The 20,617-nt window shown below is 42.9% G+C and overlaps 1 protein-coding gene across 2 annotated transcripts in view; it reads right to left on the bottom strand.

Annotated features, from left to right (window-relative positions):
- The window catches only part of LOC309373997 (nardilysin-like), a 42,333-nt gene extending 34,289 nt beyond the window's left edge, over positions 1-8,044 (bottom strand). Inside the window, exons 1-6 of one of the 2 annotated variants that reach the window (XR_014170322.1) lie at positions 7,684-8,044; positions 6,133-6,487; positions 4,862-4,943; positions 2,602-2,755; positions 1,846-1,919; positions 130-225 (exon numbers count right to left, since the gene is read on the bottom strand). Coding sequence is in view for 1 of the 2 variants with exons in the window: in XM_081918705.1 (XP_081774831.1) it covers positions 130-225; positions 1,846-1,919; positions 2,602-2,755; positions 4,862-4,943; positions 6,133-6,487; positions 7,684-7,880 (958 nt within the window). In the remaining variant the exon portion in view is untranslated. The remainder of the gene's footprint in view (positions 1-129; positions 226-1,845; positions 1,920-2,601; positions 2,756-4,861; positions 4,944-6,132; positions 6,488-7,683) is intronic. The other variant, XM_081918705.1, reaches the window with a different exon arrangement.
- Positions 8,045-20,617: the final 12,573 nt, after the last annotated feature.

The raw sequence follows: 20,617 nt of genomic DNA, 5'->3' as shown, positions 1-20,617 counted from the left end.
ACCAGCCAAAGATCTTTGGAAGGATCCAGAATTAAGGGCTTTTGTTCAAGTACAACAGCTCAAGAATTCCCTAATGCTTTTAAACTAAAACCCCACACTTTAAACTGAACCTCGCAACATTATACTTACCCCAAAAGAATTTTCTCATAGGATGTCCTTGTTTTGCAAGGCTTCCAAGGAGCAATTCTCTTCTGTTAGCATCAGAGGGCCTGGCTATTTGATATTCTGTTTGTTTTGAAGAACACATTAAGCAGCAGAAGGGAGAGTACCTTTTTCAGTGATAAGATCATTTAGACAAGGAGACAGCCTAATAACACACATACACGAAGCAGCAGCAGATGAACTGACCTACCTACCTCATCTACAATGAGAGGGATGGAAAGAGACAAACCACTCTGCTGCATACATCTGATGGGCTGAATCATGGAGTTCCCAGGGCACCAGGGAAGGGAGGCACTGCCCATTAAATGAACAGAAATAGCCAGCATCACAAGGAAAATGGAAGCTGTGGGAGCTGCGGTAATTGCCTTCTCCTCCTTTAGGTCCATGTCAACATGGTGCCATGGGATGAGCAGGGTGGCAAGGAAAGGAAGAGATCACAGTGGCCCTTTAATTCATAAGAAGAGCTTTGCTGGATTTCCCCTAATGCAATGTGCTTTTGTATTTCACTAATGTATTCATTTTTAGACACACTCTCCTCACTATATGCATTCTTGTAAACATTGATTGGTTGGGAGAACCACATCACAAAATTGGGAGAAGGGCAAATTTCAAAGGATGGCTGTGTTTCAATTCTCATATTGTTTCAGAAAATTGCAAATTAGATAGATTCACATTTAAATGCAAACAGGATCTAATTTCTCCTCTATCCCTACAAGAAGGCAGGCATAGATGTGCAGTGTAAAATAGTTTGCAAAAAAGGGGAGCCAGATTCAATGTTCTGCAGTATGATATGAATGCAGGACAAAATCTGGGGTCTGGAACTGAGCCTGGTGCAGCAATGTCTAGCACCAGATCCTGTCCTACGCTCTGATTGTACTGCAGCCTGTTGAATATTTCACAAAGTGTGCAAGGCCAATTTTAAATGGGATTACAGGTCTAAAATCCTATCAGACTAAAGAGGTAGGCCATTAATAGTCCTGCTTTACAAATGAGGACTCGGAAATTAAAGAGAATATATCCACAAAATCAGACAGCTGAAGATTAGATCTAAAGTTTGGAAGCACAGTTGAAAAATCCAGGATGCATGGGTTGGAGGGGAAATAATTTTTCCTACAGTGAGAAACCCACGTTGTCTGTTGTGCTTTGTGAAGCTTTGTATTTAACCTCAGACATAAAAGACTAGAGTTAGACAAAGGTAGTCACTCTTTTCCTCTTAGCCCGTCACCCATGTCATCCTCACAATTAACACACATTGTGAACTCACACCAGAAAGTGACATATCTCCACATTTTATAACAACTTATAGCCTGAATGCATTTAAAGTCCTACTGAATTCAATGGGATTTATTTCCTGAAGATATGCTTAGAATTGCAGCCCTACAGTTAATTACCTAGTTCGGTATGCTCTGGGAACTGATAAAATTACACTCTCAAAATTTATTGACCACAATCCAACATAAAGTTAAACACTCTTAAGACCATTATTTCAAAGGGCTTAAGGAGGCTTAAATATTTGGATTGTGGCCATTGTATCTAAATATTACTTTTATAAAGTGGTTACATAAAACATGGGTCATCCAAATTTCATGATAGGAATGCTACTTAAACCTGATGAGATCGTTTCTCTTAAGAATTGCAAGAATATCAACAATAAAAAAATTAGATCAAACCCATTTGTTTTACCACTATCTACAGCTTCAACTTCTCGGTCAATTGCATCCTTAATCATCAGTGGCTGGATGAAAAATTGTGCCCATCTACAAGAGAAATTGAAAATCGGGTTTCTGCTGTGCTGAAAAGCAGAACTATAATATTCTGTTTTCAAAAGTGCATATACAGTCCCTTGGGATATACAGTTCAAGTAACTTACTCAGAGTAGACCATTTAAAATTACCAGTACTCACTGGTCCTGCTATCCAAACACTTGTTATACAAAATTTCACTTATCCAAACATGGGGAATTAGTACCCAAACCTTGCTATACGTTCCCCACAGATTCAGATATCCAAACAGCCAGACCTGAGTTTAGTACTGTAAATAAACAGCCTCAAATAAGTCTTATTTCTTGTGTTCTGCTCATATGTGGCAGTCGTTTTGCCAAAAATCATGGTGGGGGGGGGGGGAGGAAAGAGAAGAGATAGGACAAATAAGAGCATTTTTCTTCTTCCATGGTTGCCTTTTGCAAGGTTTCATAGGGTTTCCTGGAGTTTCCCTGCTCTCCCCCATCATTTGGGGGTCAAAATCCCCCATAAGAATCAGTGGAAATTGTTACTTGTTATAAGAATGCTCACCTTGCAAACTGTTTCCTGAGAATGCATTGTGTTCAGATAGTGGGAACTGCATATAATGACCATTAATAACTTTGCACATTGCTTCTCACTCCCACTCCTCTAGTGTACATCTTCCTGGTTGTTATTTGGTTTTGTGTTGCAAAGTTACCTGTCGAGGGCTTCCCTAAAATATTTTTTCTGGATATCAAAATGGAAGACTGTTCGCTCTGTGTCTGTCGAAGCATTGTCTGAGCCTCCGTGCTTCTTTAAGAATGTATCGAACCCATTCTCATCTGGGTATTTCTGGCTACCCATAAACACCACTGAAAGAAAACATTGAAAAAATTGGGTGCATGCCTTCCAATCCTGGGATATGCTCAGAGCATGTACTGCTGCTGATCATTTTAATGAACCCCATGCATATCTCTTGCTGAATCTTTTTGCTTTAAGCCAAACAGCTTTTGCGATACATTGGAAGGAGTGCAAGACTTGATTGTGGCAAACCTCAAAGGCTGGGGGGATGGTTTTATAACAGTGGGGTCATTACACTACTGTTACACACGGCTGGACACAGAGGAATGGTGGGAGGAACCAGCTGGAAACCCGCAAGGGAAGAAATTTCAGAGCCCTGGGAGGAAGTGTCTGAAGCTGAAGAGGTCACAGGGCTTAGTGAGCAGGGAGAGTCTGTGGCAGAGAGATGTGCAGAGTCAGAGTCAGAAGTTGAAGCAGGAGAGGAGGGAGGCCAAGAGGCAGAAGTGAATCAATCTAGTGAAGAAGTTAGGGTGTCTTCCCCTCCTGCTGTGACAAGCTCCCCTTCCTCCACATCTCCCAGAACCAGGAGAGGCATGAAGAGGATGGAGGAGTCAGTTTCATGCTGCCGTAGTCTCCAGTTTCTTGGAAAAATCCTGGAGAGAAGGGGACTTAGGCAGCTGGTGAGGGGCATGGAGCTTCCATCTCAGCAATTGCTTCACAGGGCAAGACCTGCCGGAGATGAGTTGCTGTGCTCATTAGGCCTGTGCGACCCATACAGCACATAAAAAGGTAAAGGTACCCCTGCCCGTACGGGCCAGTCTTGACAGACTCTGGGGTTGTGCGCCCATCTCACTTAAGAGGCCAGGGGCCAGCGCTGTCCGGAGACACTTCCGGGTCACATGGCCAGTAGGCAGCAATTATTCGCACAATTAATATTCTTGTTCAAAAACAATTTTTCACCATTTATCAAATTTGTGAGAATAAGACAACTACTTACAAAGTGCCATGAAAACTTATAAGCTATCTAAAGTAAAGTGAACTTGCATCGTCAGATATTTATTATTTTTATTTTATTTATTAATTGTGTGAATAATTGCCGCCTATGTGTGGTAGGGGTTGCACAATCATTATTAACAGCACAGGTTGCATTTCTTCAGCAGTGCTCGGTGTAACTTGCTCGGTGTAATTTACTGTTGGCTCGATGCTGTCACTGCAGAGCAGACTCTGCTCTGAATCCAAGGCCAATCTCAGCACTTGGAACCTTGGGCAGCTCCTAAGATCCAGGTGCTGTAGCAGAACCCACAAGCATTGTTTGGGCCCTCCAGACTGCCTTTTCCCTCAGCCATGAGTTTATCTGGTGGCAGCAACAGAATCTGGGAAAGTGCCTGCTGTTTTAACCTCCCCCTGCAGTGCCACAGAGTACACACAGAAGTCTTCTCCCCTCCCAGGCCTCTGAAATGAGGCTCTGAAGAAGCTTTGTACTTCAGGATAGTTTGCTGTGTGTCCTTGGTTATGAACTGTGTGTGGGTTTGCAAATGTGCCCACGGGCCAAGAAAGGTTGGTGACCCCTGATCTAATGTGATGTTGCTCTGAGGCATTATGGGAAATTTAAAAAGTAACAACTGAGTCCCAGACTCAGTTGTTACTGCTAGGCAACCACTAGAATGGTCCACTAGGAGGGATTTTGGAAGGTCCCCCTCAAATGTGGTACTGCATATCGCATGGTATCACAGAGCAGGCAAATAAAGCAGGGTTCCCCAACCACCCCAATGATTTCAATATGCAGATATGTTCACAAAACCTTCCTCAAGTCTGATGTTTTGGAATACATCCCACCATCCCTGACCATTGGGCATACTGGCTGGAGCTAGTGGGCTCTGGAGTCCAAAATATCTGGAGACACCAAGCTGAGGAGGGTATGAGATTATGGGAAGACATTGCTTTCTTCGGGCCATTAACTGCTAAGTTTATTTATTATTAATCCATTAATTCTTTTCAAACATGATTTCATCAACTTTTAAAATAAAACTATAAATCAGTTTCAAGCTGTGAGTAAAAGAAAATATTGATAATTGTGTTTTGATTCCAGAAAACTGCCTCCCAGGCCAATAAATTATAGACTATCTTTTCCGTGGCTTTCTTTTTTGGTAGAAAGACATATAGAAGTAGCTACGTACTGTGCTCCAAAAAATGAGCTAGTCCAGGTAAGTCATCAGGGTCACAGAAACTGCCAACACCAACAGCAAGGGCAGCTGCAGACTGTAATATATATAGAGAGAGAGAGAGGGAGGGGAGAGGATAGACATTATATCACAAAGAAAGCAGCATGTTTCCCCAGTATAAAAGAATTCCAGTTCCATCACAATGCTTCCCCATCTTAAAGAAAACAGATCAAGACTTAGGCTGCATTCACGCCATAAATTTAAAGCACATTGAATGCAAATTATTTTCCCCAAAGAATACTGGGAGCTGTAGCTTAGCCTAGAACTACAGTTCCCAGGATTTGTTGGAGGGGCAATAATGTGCTTTCAGTGTATGGTGAGGTGTGTCTCCAGCTCCAAGGGCCTTCTGGTGGTTCCTTCTCTGCAAAAAGAGAAGTTACAGGGAACCAGGCAGAAGGCCTTCTCAGTAGTGGTGCCTGCCCCGTGGAATGCCCTCCCTTCAGATGTCAAGGAGATAAAAGAACTACACAACTTTCTGAAGACTTCTGAAGGCAGCCCTGTATTGGGATAATGCTTGATATTTTGCTGTGTTTTTATTATGTTGGAAGCCGCTCAGAGTGGCTGGGGCAACCCAGTCAGATGGGTGATGTATAAGTAATATAATATGTTGTTGACACCAAAATTCTCTTTGTAGTCACCTGTATTTTCCATATTGTGTAAGTAAGTATTAGTTCTATGAAAAATTTTCTGTGCAGTGCCCTTCCATCCAATCCAGTCAGAAGTATAGCTCATTCTCCCCTTTTCATAGAGGACTCAAAACCTTATTCCTCCTGTGGTTTCCAGAAACTGGTATTCAGAATCATTACTGCATCTGACCATGAAGGTGGAGCATAGCCATGACTTTGATAGCCCTTTCCTCCATGAAACGTGCTGTCATATTCCTTTTCCTTGTTCGTCACTATTGCTTTTATCCATTTTGTAAACCGCCTTTGGAAAGATTTTATTTTGAAGGGCAGGTTAAAAATGGAAAATACATATTAATAAAGGTTAAAAACCACTGTCGTATGAGCCAATTCAAATAATATATAGGTATACACCTACAAAAATTAAAAATGTGGCTAAAAGAGGCTTGCATAGAGATGTGTATTGTACAGGTATACTCACTGATTTGCTGCTCCTGCCTGTTGAACATACCTTACAGGTTTCCCTTTTTGTTGTGTGTCAAATATTTAGCTTAGGGAAAAGGTTGCCTGGTCACCATGCAGTTGCGCTGCTTGCTAATGTACCTGCTTTTCTGCGCTGTCCATCTTATTTTCCTCTTCTTTCTTGACTAGCTGTTCATAAATTTCATAGTCATCGTTCTCGTCTTTGATTCTGCTTTCACGACGCTCTTTTTGTTTACTTTTTTTACCAAGACCTCTTAGAACTCCACCATAACCTTCAGTAGTGGCCTCTCTTCCTCCAGGTACTTCTCCAAATTCTTCCACATTCCCATACTTCTCGTCCTCAAAGCTGCTGTCTTTCCCATCGTCCGTATCAGAGGACATGTCTTCCTCTTCTGACGCCTCAGAAGAATTGCAGTCATCCATATATAAGTCAGAAATCAGCAGAGCGTTCAGGCCATTGCTTAATTTTATGTACCTGCAAAAGTAATTCCATGAGCATTTTTATCGTCTCTATTTCTCTTTTTGCCCAATGTGGGTGTGCATTTACCAAGATGGCAGTCACCGCTCCCTTCTCTATTAACCTGGGGATGTTCAGGGAGAAAAATGCAAGGATAATCCGGTCAAGGAGAGGGTTTTCAAATGCCTATCCAGTAACTAAACCCACCCTTTGTGGAAAGCAGCCTGTTGAGGATGAGTATGAATGATTCTGGATTGAGAAAAACTACATTTTTTTGCACTATGGATTGGTCAGTGTGAGCACAGCCCAAGTGTCCAACCAGCACCATGTCCTGCTTGCAACAGAAGTCAACAGACAATCACAGGAAGTCCCCAGCAGAGCATGAGAACAACAGTCACTCTCCTCTCATTTGTTGCCCCACCCCATCAACTGGTATTAGTTGCTTGCCTATTTCTGAACCTTGATGTTCCAGTTACCTAATATCCTAAGTAAAACTGATCTGTCCTCCATAAATTTAACTACCCTCCTTTTAAATACTATATCTAATCCAGAGTCCATAATCAGATCTTGCGGCAACAAATTGCACTAGGTGATTCAAGAAACACATATAAACACATGTCATTCAAATGTCTTCTCTTTTTTGTCTGTTTTGCATCTATTTGCATCTATTGCATCTTGGCAGGGGGTTGGACTCGATGGCCCTTGTGGTCTCTTCCAACTATGATTCTATGATTCTATTTACCCTGAATTCTAGTGCCGTGAAAGAGCCGGAAAATATTCCCTTTGCATGATCTATAATTGTATAAATCTCTATTATGTCCTCCAGCTTGTCACCATCTCCTTACAAGCTCCAAGCAGTGAAGCATCTCAAAAAGAACATGGGAAACAATTCTCCACAAGGTCGCAGCAGGCAACCTTTGCCTATTGTCACTGAGTTAAGCACAGCCTACCCACTTCCCAATAATAGGAATTCATGCAGATTTCTTGTGAGTCAAGTTCCCACCATTGCATTAAAAAAAATAAATTGCCACTACTAGCCAGGTATGCTGGTGGGAATGCCTTGATATTGCTTAATTGCTTCTTAATTTTTAAACTTACTATGTGACCGAGTCTGTACTTTTAGGTTATTTACGTACTTGGGACACACTGGGACATTTACAGTGCTGTTGGCCTCTTGAGGGGGGGTTGCTCTTTTCTCCAGACCCTTTATTCACCTGTATTCTTTGTGGTCGCTGGGGGACTTCACAATATCGGGGTCCCCTGCGTTTTTCTTGGCCCGGCGCTTGTGCCCTTCCTCGTCAGAGTCTTCCTGTCGTGCCTGGGTCCTTTGACACCCCTGCTGTCTCCCCTGCTGCGGTGGGCGTAAGACTGGGCAGTTCTCAGTCACATCGGGCTTTGTCCCTCTAGACATTGCTGTGGCTCTGAGGTGATTTGCGAGGTGCTTGCCAGCCACCCTGCACTTGAATTTCCCACCTAGTTACTGTCTTGCAGAAACTTCTGTTCTTCCATACCAAAACCAGCCTCCTTGCCAGGACTATACAATCCATCCCAGACCCAGTTGGATGCTTGGATTCTTGAGAGATAGCATCTGTTTATGACATAGATAAAGGAACAAGCCATGATTCCATGAGGCGTAGTGAGGGAAATAAGACAAGAAATGGAGAAAACTAAACACATCAAATTTATTCATTCAGTCACCTATGTATAAATTGGTTTGTTTGTTTGAAACCTTTGTATCCAGGTTTGTTTGTTTTTTTACTTATAAAAAGCCCTCAAGTTACTTCAAGAGAGATTTGGGTTTTTCTAAATTTAACTTTAAAAACTTATATCTTGCCTTTCATCTGAAATAATCTAAGGGTGGGTAACAACAATCAAAATCACATAAAGCCAGAGAGGAAAATTAGTACACAATGTAGCAGCAAGCAGTAGAAATTACTATAAAAGGTTGGCATCTAAAAATTTGTCTGAATAAAGATCATAAATATCATTAAAAGCTTGAGTGAACAGGACATGCACCATAGGGTATCTAAAAGATTATTCTGTTTTACAATGTGCCTCATTATTTGTGTAATCAATGGAGTTACCCCAAGACTGCATAAAAATTGTCGTGTACCCGCAGTTTGCCATGCATGGGAAAAAATTATTATTTTTTGTTCCTTCCTCTTGCCTACATATAAACTCTTGTACAGTGGTACCTCGGGTTACATACGCTTCAGGTTACAGACTCCACTTACCCAGAAATAGTACCTCGGGTTAAGAACTTTGCTTCAGGATGAGAACAGAAATTGTGCAGTGGCAACAGGAGGCCCCATTAGCTAAAGTTGTGCTTCAGGTTAAGAACAGTTTCAGGTTAAGAACGGATCTCCGGAACGAATTAAGTACCGTATTTTTTGCTCTATAAGACTCACTTTTTCACTTCTAAAAAGTGAGGGGAAATGTGTGTGCGTCTTATGGAGTGAATGCAGGCTGCACAGCTATCCCAGAAGCCAGAACAGCAAGAGGGATTGCTGCTTTCACTGCGCAGCGATCCCTCTTGCTGTTCTGGCTTTCGAGATTCAGAATATTATTTTTCTTGTTTTCCTCCTCCAAAAACTAGGTGCGTCTTGTGGTCTGGTGCGTCTTATAGAGCAAAAAATACGGTACTTAACCTGAGGTACCACTGTAGTCTGTTAAAACTGTGATGGTTTTGGTATATACACTTTGATGTAACTTTGTTAGTATATTGGGAGACATTGTTTTATTTCCATTTTGTGTGATTGTTACATGTCATATGTTCTAATAAATACGTTTTTCTAAAAAGAAAGATAACAACGAAGGCACCGAAAAACTATGGCTCTGGAGATAGTTCCACCATTTGGACACCTGTACAGAAAAGGTCCATTCTTTTGTAGCCTTTGCCTATCACAGTAGTGAGGAACCATTCTTCAGCATAAGGGTCACGTTTCCTTGTGGTCTGCCTTCTGGGGGCTGATGGCCAGGGATGAGCAGAGCAACGAATGTGGTTCTTATCTCTGTACAGTAGGCTTCAGTGCAGCCACACAAATGCCAGAGGTTTCAACATGTATATCTCTCTAGCCATCCATGCTTGGTGTTGGTTAGGTTATTAGAAAGAAGAAGAAGAAGAAGAAGAAGAAGAAGAAGAAGAAGAAGAAGAAGAAGAAGAAGAAGAAGACAACGAACTGGAGAACATATTACAAATTTATATGATTATACATGGTAAGAGTAACAGGGATGCACTCCTCTTTCTCTCTCTCAATAAAGGTCATCCACCAGAGTGATCAAACCTGATTCTATCCTCAACCCAGCCCTGAAGTCAGACTGAGGTGGATCCAGATAATCAGTGTCATCCATTGTAAAGGTGGTGTTTCCCCTTCGCAGTTACACTCCGGCACAGTCAGTGTGGTATTTGCAGTCTTTATTACATATACACAGTGGTAGCTTGGGTTACAAATGCTTCAGGTTACAGACTCCCCTAACCCAGAAATAGTACCTGGGGTTAAGAACTTTGCTTCAGGATGAGAACAGAAATCATGCAGCGGCAGCAGGAGGCCCCATTAGCTAAAGTGGTACCTCAGGTTAAGAACAGTTTCAGGTTAAGAATGGACCTCCAGAAAGAATTAAGTACCACTGTACAAGAAACAGCTACAGTTCAGAACTACGCATCCAAACCCATTGAGTCAGATTCGGGGAGTGGCTTCCTATGATTCCTGCGCCAACAAAGAGCTTCCTTCCCAAGCCTCTGGGTGGTTGCAAGGCTCTTCAGCATCCCTGAGCCCTTGCTCTCCCTGGCTACTCTCCGCTCTCTCTTCGCTTCCTCTGTCTCTGGGTGGTTGTGGGACTCTTCAGCATTCCCGAGCCCCTGTTCTGCCTCTTCTGTCCATTGCTCCTCCAAATCCTCCCTGACCATCCATGAACCCTTGAAGTTGCTCCACCACAACCCTGTCCACCACCTCCACCTATGGAACCAGGCAGTATTGGTAACTGGCAAGAAGTTATTGCAGACCACTGGAGCATGTTTATTATTTGCCTCAGAAACGCATTGTGTGCGTTTTTAAATGACAATATCTGCTTTGTAAACAGAAAAAGGCACGTTACAGTTGCGTGATGAATAGCAACAGATTCTCTGCTATCAGTTCTGGAAGAGAAGGAAAACAAGAGTGAGCAATCAAGGTCAGTAAGAAGCATTGGCAAAGAATCGCTGTAGGTTTATAGTGCCATTATCACCTCTACTTATGTCAAAGAATAAGCAGTGCTGTGGAAGAGCCAACTGAAAAAGTAGGAATGAGGGATTTGAGGTTTACAGGGTAATTTATATTCCTAATGCATCTTCCCATAGAAAAGATAATCCAATTTAAAACCTGACTTATCTATAATGGATCACATTATATTTTGCTTACATTCTGAAAGTTTAGTATGAGTGCCTGGATTATGCAGTGCTCTGAGCCAAAGTTCATTTTAATGCAAACCTAAAAACCCCCCAAAACAAACTGTTTTATATAGTTTTTGGATGACTATCCTGTTTGTATCCAGTTGTGTTTGGTTTCAGTAAAATGGGCATGAAAGCAAAGTTGTGACGGTTAATAACACTTAACAGATATTAAAAAGAAGAGTGCAAGTAGCTGAGACTACCAGACAAAAAAAGTGTATAATTGGAGAAGTTCCGAAGGTGCTCTGAAAATATAGACAATCCTTCCTTGCACAAGGTTTTCAGCCACGTACTAGGTTCCAGCTGCAGGGAGTGGGAGAGCAGTCAGATGAATCTAGGAACCACAGTAAGCCACCAGAATGCTTGTGGGTTCAACATAAGAATTTGGGTGGCCACCATGAGACCAGGATGTTGGACTAGATGGGCCACTGGCTTGATTCAGCAGAGTTAGGGAGGATAACATGAGAAGACCCTTTGGGAAGAAGTTTGAGAGACAGAAATGAGATAAAGACTTCTTTGTCAATGTCTGTGAACATGGCTGTCAACATCATTTGGCTCTGGAGAAATGCTGGATCACATTGTCACCATCACATTAGGAAAGGCTGTGGCTCAGTTGTACAGCACATGTCTGGCATGCAGGAGGTTCTAGGTTCAGTCCTAGGTGTCTGCAGGTAAATCTGGGAGAGGCTCTTGCCTAGAACCCTGTCAGTCAGTGTAGACAATACTAAGCTAGATGGACCAAGTTTCTGACTCCATGGAAGGCAGCTTCCTATGACCCTACTAACTGATTGTGGTAGAAATTATATTTGTTGCCTCTAGCTAAGTTGTTGCGTGTCGAGGTCCCCAGGTCCACCCCAATAACTCACACATCACACAGAAATTTTTGTTTAAGATTTTTGGCATAATTTTGGCCACAACTTTATTAAACTACAAATTTGTGAGTGGTTGCGTAGGCATTGGTTGCGACTATCTGCCCCCACCATGGGGGACAGACTGACATTCCGCACGATGCGAAAGTCAGAATGGGGGAATACACTTGGGGGTTACGCGGAGCAGGGAACCTGCCCTCACCCCAAATGCAACCAGGAGCTCATTGCTATGGCCCGAGCCCCCTTGACAGAATGAACAAGCAATAGTTAGCTCCCAATTCCTTTAATGGAATACCTTGCAGCAGAAGCATTAGAGGGGCAGGCACAGCCAATCCATGCCCCTCAACCAACCAAACCATAAACCAATGCCTAACCGTGAACCTTACAAGTTGTGACGATTTGCTACGCAGTAGGCAAAAACCAAATGGCCCCAGCCAATCAGCCAGATGGACAAAATTCCTACCAGGCCCCCGCTCCAAAGCAGACGACCCCATGACAGGCATAGCAAGGTCAAAGCGAACAACCCTATTCTAGGGAGGGAGGGACGGGCAATCCAATGCATGGGCGAAAAGAGGAAGCCCTAGCCTCGTGCAAGGAGTTTTACTATTTCTGGCTGTCAATCAATAAATGGCAACATTAACTTCTTCCCAACAACAAGGGAAGCCCCAATCGCATCAGTGGCCAACGATCAATTAGCCCACCCCCCAACTTTGGAGTGTCCTGGCGGCCCCCACCGCAACACGTGCTCTCCATGAAGGAGAACACGCTTTGTCAGTAGTGACTCCATAACTGAACAGAACAAATTTCTGAATATTTTCTAAAAGGCACTCTTTCATTTCTTGTGGGGTGATTCTCAACTTTCTCCTTTACCCTCAATGTTATTAATTAAATCTACTGTATGTCGAGGGCAGCTATTTAATTCAAGCCTTGACTAGTCCATGAGAGCCAGCACTGTTGGCAACCTGTCAGCACCAGCCCTCAGAGTGAATTCTTTTGACAGGTTTGCCCCTTAGATCTGGCTGTTTCCCCATGTGCAGGATGGCAACTCTTTTGCAGTGCTTGTAGTTGAAAGCATGAATGTACTTTAATTGTTTTTCTAATGCCTTCTATTCATGGAGTTATTGCTTTCCTTGTGAAATGTCTTGAGGACCACTTGAAAGGTGGCTAGCGAGAGCAAGAGAAAGGTCACAGATATCAAAGAGGTGGCTGTTTTCAGAAAACCAATACTTTCAACCTGTTATTCCACATTGTAGTCTTGGGTGGCAGCCATAAGCCACTTAAACTCCCAGTATTTGGATGACATCTGATTGCCCTTCAATGGGAACCAACTGAGTTAAATCCCACTACTTATTTGACAGCATTGTCCCTAAACTCTATCATAATTTATATGTAGTGCACATTTTAACATTCAGTATGCTTCCTTAGGCAATTTGTGCTCTGAAAGGCAGTTTATGGATGCTGAATATTAGTGATAGTATTATACTTTAAGTTATTTGTAGGTCAGGGTGCAAGAGATGTAATCAAAGCGTTAAGAGTAGATAAAGAAAAGTTTTTATCAGGCTTTTTCCCTTAAGGGTGAAAGAAAGTTAGTGGTAAACATGTTTTAACATTATCTAAGGTTTTCTTTGTGTGAAATTCAGGCCTTGTGAATTTCAACAGAGGCCAGATGTGTCCTGTAGAATTATACACTGGTCTACAACAAATTTGTTGTCTGTGTTTTTTCAGTGTTTTTAGGACGAATTTGATGCGCTGAATCCAAAAGTGACATTGGTTTTGCTCAATCAGGTCAAGTTTTTGAGCTATGGCCACATGTTGGTTTTTTTACATTTTTGTTCACATGTACGCTTGTGTGGAGCATTTTAGAAGAGGTTGGTGGGGGTAAAATGCCATGTTGAATAATTGTTTTGATTGGAAATGATTATTTTAATGACAAGAAGTATTCAGGTCTGATAGTTCTGGGTGATTATGTCGAAAAGGGATCAGTTTGAAGTTATAAAACCTCGAAATCTTCCATAAATTGGTGTGGCTGGGATCAACAGAAAGAACTGGAGCAGCCTCAAGTATCCTGATCTTCAATCAGCACGTCATCCTGTAGCTCATTGTGATGAAATTCCAGTGCCTATCTTCGAAGAACTTCCTGACATTAGTGACGAAGATGCCTCCAGTATTGAAGGACATGAAGAAGAAGAAGTGGTTCTTGAAGATGATGCTCCACATCCATTTTCCCAAAAGGAGTTGAATGATCTAGTTCGTGACCTGAGCTTGTCAAAGGACTCTGCCAAACTGTTGGCATCCAGATTGAAGGGAAAAAAAACCTCCTCTCTGACAGTGCTCGCATCAGTTCCTTCTGCAACAGGCTTCAAGAGTACCTCCGTTTTTTCTCGGAAGAGAAGGACTTGGTGTACTGTGCAGATATTGTGCAGCTTTTGCTCAAGCTTGGAGTGCCACAGTGCAAACCCAAAGATTGGAGACTGTTCATTGACAGCAGCAAGCGATCACTGAAATGTGTTCTGCTACACAACAGCAACCAGTTTGCCCCTATACCCCTGGCTCACTCGAGTACACTGAAGGAGAACTATGAAGTGGTGAAGTATGTGCTGGAGAAAATTGGTTATGATCAGCATAAGTGGTTCATTTGTGTTGACCTGAAGATGGTGAACTTTTTGTTGGGACAACAGTTTGGCTTCACCAAGTACCCATGTTTTCTGTGCATGTGGGATAGTAGGGACCATGCTCAGCATTACACAAAGAAGGACTGGCCTGTGCGGGAGGAATTGGTGCCTTGCAAAAAAAGGAACATCATCAACGACCCTCTGGTGGACAGAGACAAAATACTCTTCCCACCGCTGCACATCAAGCTTGGCTTAATCAAGCAGTTCACCAAGGCTCTGGACAAGGATGTTGACTGCTTCACTTACTTGTACCAGGCTTTTCCAGGATTGACCATGGAGATGTTGAAAGCTGGCATCTTTGATGGTCCTGAGATCCGTCAGTTCATCAGAGATCCAGAGTTCGTAAACTCAATGAACGAAGTGGAACTGGAAGTGTGGAAGGCATTTGTTCTGGTAGTGAAGAACTTTCTTGGCAACAATAAGGCCAGAAACTACGCAGAACTTGTCAACAACATGCTGACTACTTTCAGAAACCTGGGCTGCAACATGAGCATCAAGATGCACTACCTATTTTCACATATGGACCGGTTTCCTGAGAACCTGGGTTCAATGAGTGACGAGCAGGGGGAGAGATTCCATCAGGACTTGAAAGAGATGGAGACCAGGTATCAGGGTCGCTGGGACGCAGTCATGATGGCTGACTACTGTTGGACTCTGAAGAGAGACCTCCCTGCCACTGAGCATTCCAGGAGTTCCAAGAAACGGAAGTTCAAGCCCTGAAGTTTGAAAAATGGTGAAGCAACATGCAATTTACGTGTACTTACCTTTATCAATGCCCACCATTCAGTTTACAGTAAACTTGACCTGATGGAGAGAAACGGTTGCCATTTCCTGATTCAAAAATACCCTAAATCAGTTGTAGAAATCTAGACAACATTCAAAAAGTAAAAAATTGTTGCCCAGTGTTATGAACACCAGATTGTGCAACTGTGCATACTACTTTTGGAATTATCTTTCTGCAGTCATATGAAATAAATTTACAATAGCACATACGGACTTACTTCTGGATAGAAATTTATAGGACATGAACAAAGTTTGGAACAGCTTATATACGGTTCTCAAGAGTCCCCTATCTAGACAGCTTATAGGCCCAGGAGCCCTTAGCTTCAGCAGTAGAACTGTGTCACATGCCTTCTGACTATTGCTTCATGTCCTTGTGGATCAGACCAAAGGCCTGTCTAGTCCCGAATCTTGTTTTCCACAGTGAGAAACAGGATGTCCCTGGTAAAAACACAAGCGGGATGTGAGGTCAGTATCCCACTCCTCTAGGGATTCTGTCTGTGATCCTAGAAATAGCAATCATGACAAGTAGTCAGTGGCCACATTCACATATGGTGATACCCAGGTATCCTGGCTCAGTAAACAGGAGCTGTGTGAAAGGGATAGCTCAGTGCAACATCTGCACCTGGGCTCTGGTTTGCTTCTTCCTAACAAGCCAGCCTCTTGCCAGCCTCAAACCAGGATTTGTTGCTTATTAAGAATCCTTGGTATCAAAAAACAAGCCAGGATTCTAGGTATGGACACCATGCTAAGCTATTGTTTCCTGGCTTGTTTACTGAGGCTGCATACACACCTTCCGTTTAAAGTACCACCCCAAAGAATTCTGCGAAGTGCAGTTTTATCACTCACAGTGCTAAAGTTCCCAGAGCCCTTAACAACCTAAGATTCTTTGGGAACACTCATAGGCTTTAAATGTGCTTTGCTTCACCATAAAGCTGTCAAATCCCCCCTTGAAACCATTTAAGTTGGTGGCCACCATCACAGCTTGTAGCAGCAACTGCTATAACTTAAATATATATCAAAAACTTTTGTTTGAGCAGAATCTTCTGCCACTCTGTTTCATTAGACATTCCAGGGCCTTGCGGTTTGGGGATGGGAGATGAGGACTTCAGCTTATTTTCTCCACACCATGCAAAGTTTTAAAAGCTTCTATCACGTCCTTCTTTCCTTGCCTTTCTTCAAAACCAAAAACTCCAAACCTTTCAGAATTTCCTAGGAGAGAAGCTGCTCAAGCCTGCAGATAATTTTGGGAGCCATTTTCCAGTTCCACAACATCCTTTGTGAGATGAAAAAAGCACAGCTATACACTGTATCCCAAGTGTGCATGTATTCTTGACTTGTATGGAACCATTACAATATTAGCAGCTTTATTTTTCAATCCCTAATTATTCTTAGTGCCCCTAGCAAACAGCTTGCCACTTGCAAACTCGCAAGCAATTTCGACCACACTGCCATCAAGCCCCACTTTATTTTGCACATTTGGGGGAGCGTGGGGCAAATCGCCTGATCTGAATGATGAGCTGCTGCACATGAAGACCAAAGGCTGCCATATGAAGCAATTTAATGTAGCCATCACGTAGTGGCCTTAATATGTAACACAAGCCCTAAGCTTTTGCCCACTGTGACCCTCCATGAGTCAATTATTATGCTGTAACAAAAGCTCCTCACAGGCTAAATTGGGAATTAAAAGAAATACCTAAAAGTTGGTCTCATGCACCAGAAAAACTAATATAAAATCTAATCTAATCATTTTCCTGACATTTCTGGTGTTGCGGCTGAGACAAGACCTTAAAACATTTCTCAGCGATTTCGTAGACTTCCAACCAATTTCTTTCGTTATATTAATGACGGGCAACCTGCCGCCTTGGAGGAGTGCCGCTGACCTATCCATTTGTCCAGCACTCAAAACTCAGCTGAACCTGTGCCATTTCTCAAGAGAGGGGAGGTTGGGATTTGGAGTATTTTTATAACACCATTTCTTTAAAAAAAATATTTTGGGTGTCTCAGCTATTGCTGGTTCCAGCTGGGTTCGGTTATAGCTTTTCACAGGATTAGTTCTGTAGCAGTCCTGGGCTTTCTGAAGCACCGAATTATTATTTTTTATTATTTGTAGGCTTTTTTAATAGAGTGCTTGAAGCTTTGCAATCCTTATGTCATTCCTTCATGGGGAGTGTAGGGAACCACAGCTCTCTTGCGATCCTGGCCATTAATACCCCCTCTTGTCCAGATCGCAAATGAAAACAAGGGATTCTGCAATGCCAGAGGTCACTCAGTGACTCTGTAGATGCTCCCCTGGCCTGCAAAGGAGCAGCTCCCTGATTCAGCAGAAGATCTCTCAGCAATTCATGTGCAGTTATGTGAGAATCAAGCTGCCTTTGCCTTTATTTATACCCTACCACCAAGAAGCTCAAGGTGGCAAAACAGAGTTCTCCCTCACTCCTCTTTTATAATCTCAATAGCCCACCAAGGTAGATTGGACAGAAACAGGGGGGCCATATATCTTTCAGCTTGAGGACCACGGCTGACTTTCTAGGGTTGCAGGCCAGCAATGGGTGGCCCCCAAACAAAAGTGGGTGTGGCCAAACAAGGAAGGATTTTGCACACATACGAGCAGATTGCCTACAGAAATATATGCCACACACAGATTCTCCCTCTCTGCTAGCATCAGTGGAAAACTGCTTTCAAGCCTGATTGCCACGTGGGGCAGATTTTTTATTTTCTCACCTCCCCGCTGAGAACAGCCTCCTGCTCAGCAATTAAACTTGTTAACAGGGTTGGTGGGTGCAGGACTCAATAACCCTCCCACCCCATCTCCACCATGGCCCTCCATTCAGCAATTAAGCTTGGAGCCAATGAGAAGCTTTCTTTTTAAAGCCTCATTTTTTACTGGCGGTGGGAAAGAAGTGATTATCCAGCCAGCTGGGTAGGGAGGTTCTGTAGCAGTGCAAGAAGGTGTAGGAAAAGCAAGAAGGAGATTATCACAGGGAGGGGCAGCTTCTCTACCAACAGAAGGAGGAACGCAAGATGGAGGGGGACATTCTCCATCCACAGGGACAGTTGGGAGGAGAGACTTAACATATCCCAGACTTATCTCTGTGAGGTGGATCCTGCAATGTATCTGTACAGTACCTGAATCCAAAACGTAAAAGGGACAATTGGAGATGCAGTAGAACAACAATTTTGGTCAGCGGCCATTCATCTATTATTGCAGCGGATCCAAGTGATTAAGTCAGACCCTGCACATTTTCATGGCTTGTTAACTCAGATTAAACCAGAACTGTCTGGTTCTGAAGTAATTGGAAACTCTGGTTTAATACAAACTAGGAATGGAGCCAGGAAATCTGGTTCGTGAAGCCGGGATAGATTGTCCCAGTGAAGCCAGTGTGTGAAAAAAGGTTTCACCCTTTAAAACAGTGCCCAAGTCTCCATGATGTAATGGGCAAATAATGAAAGAAAACAGGAAAAATGAGAGGAACAAACCCTAATGCTATGGAAGACAGAGAAGTGCCAATGAAATAGGTAGTGGTCTGGGAGAATTAATCTATATAGAGTGGTTGAGTTTTTCTGTTGTACCTTATGGGAAAGAAAGAAATGAGACCTTCCAGTGTAACAGCTGACAGAGCTTCCATCTTAGCATCTATATAAATGAGTGAAAATCCAGGACAGAGAGCAGAGATGGAACCCACATTTTCCCTTTCTTTAAGATCTTAACCAGAGCAGAAACTCAGTCCAAGCTATTGGGATTTCCACATGCCCAAACTGGAAATTATCTGCACTTAGATTTTAAAAGCAGAATCCCTTGAATTTTTACAGATACAGAACTTCCTGGGACTACTGTGCTTTAATTAGAGGTGCAGCAAACTTGGCTGGGTTGTAAATTTATGAATTAGCACAAAATAGGAAGGCATTGGTTATCTGCTCAGCTGATAACTCAGTTTCTGGTTAATGTAATGGAACCAATCAGAGCGTTATTTGGGTGTTTTAAATCTGGTATATAATTTGTGTTATCCTTTAATGTTTCCTGTTTCTCTTTTATAAACTTCTATTAACCTAGAATATTATAAGCTTCTTCCATTAATCTATCAGTGAAGCATGACATAGTTGCATTTTCATTCAGCGTGAAAAAAGATGGCTACCCTCTGTTTAGTGTCTGATTCCAGATAAAAGTTGGCCTTTTCCTCCGTGTTTCAACATGTAAAGCCAGTCTGCATAAGATCCTGGTGTAACATCTTTTAACTAAACACACTTAAGGTATAAGTCAACAGTTTGTAGTATATATCCTGCTCTTATTTCCTTACAAATGTGTATACAGTCGTACCTTGGATATCAAAGCGTTATGCATTTCTGTGCGCTCTGGCACTCATCACGGTCCTCTGTGAGCCAGTAGCAGTTTAGTCATGCTGGCCACATAACCCGGAAAACTGAAGCTCCTGTAGCCAATCTGAAGCCGCGCTTTGGTTTTCAAACGGTTCTGGGAATGGATTAAGTTTGACAACCAAGGTACCACTAATCATTGCTGGCGAATTCAGCATTCAAAGGAACAGAAATATTAATGGGCAGGGCAACACCATTCTGACATCATTCGAATGGACCTCTAATAATAATAATAATAATAATAATAATAATAATAATAATAATAATAATAATAATAATATATTTGTACCCCGCCCAACTGGCTAGGTTTCCCCAGCCATTCTGGGCGGCTTCCAACAAAGATGAAAGATACACTAAAATGTCACATATTAAAAACTTCCCTGAACAGGGCTCTTGACAAGATGTTAAGCCAATGAGGTGCCCACAGATGATTGGCTGGAAAGGCTTAGGATTACAAGGCGGTGCCTCTCCTGCCATGCCTCCCATGCCTTCACTGGCAGGATGAAGACCTCCTCCATGGAGGCTCTGCCGGCTTAGCATTGCCACTGGTGATGCTCCCACCAGGATTGGCCCAAGACACCTGGCACCTAAGACAAACCACAAAATGGTACCACCTCCCTCCAGGGAAGAAGGGAGAAGTGATGATCTATATCAGGAACATTGGGAACAAGGGTGGGAAGAGACCAGCAGTGTCTCTTACCTGCTAAGAGGCCACTGTAGAGGTAGCATGTTGGGTGGGGCCTGCCAAGATAATGCCTTCACAGATTCAGCCTCCACAGAGTATGCCACAGTCATCGCTGCCACCATGGTAGCGGCAGCAGAAGATGCATTTCTTGGAGGCTGGATCTGCTGCTCCTGTGGATCTTGCCACCTGAGACAGTTGCCTCACCTTGATTCATGGGTGGGCTGGCCCTGGTTACCACCAACAGTAGCTGGCATTAGGCCCTGAAGTTGGGCATTCAGTGAAGTTGGGACAGACAGCCCTTCAGGGAGCTTTCAGATGTAATTTTGCAGGACTTAGCTATGA

The sequence above is a fragment of the Podarcis melisellensis genome, assembly GCF_964234715.1.
Source record: "Podarcis melisellensis genome assembly, chromosome: 7".
Lineage (NCBI taxonomy): Eukaryota > Metazoa > Chordata > Lepidosauria > Squamata > Lacertidae > Podarcis > Podarcis melisellensis.
Note: the sequence above shows the minus strand (reverse complement) of the source record. Positions and strands in the feature narration are given on the sequence as shown.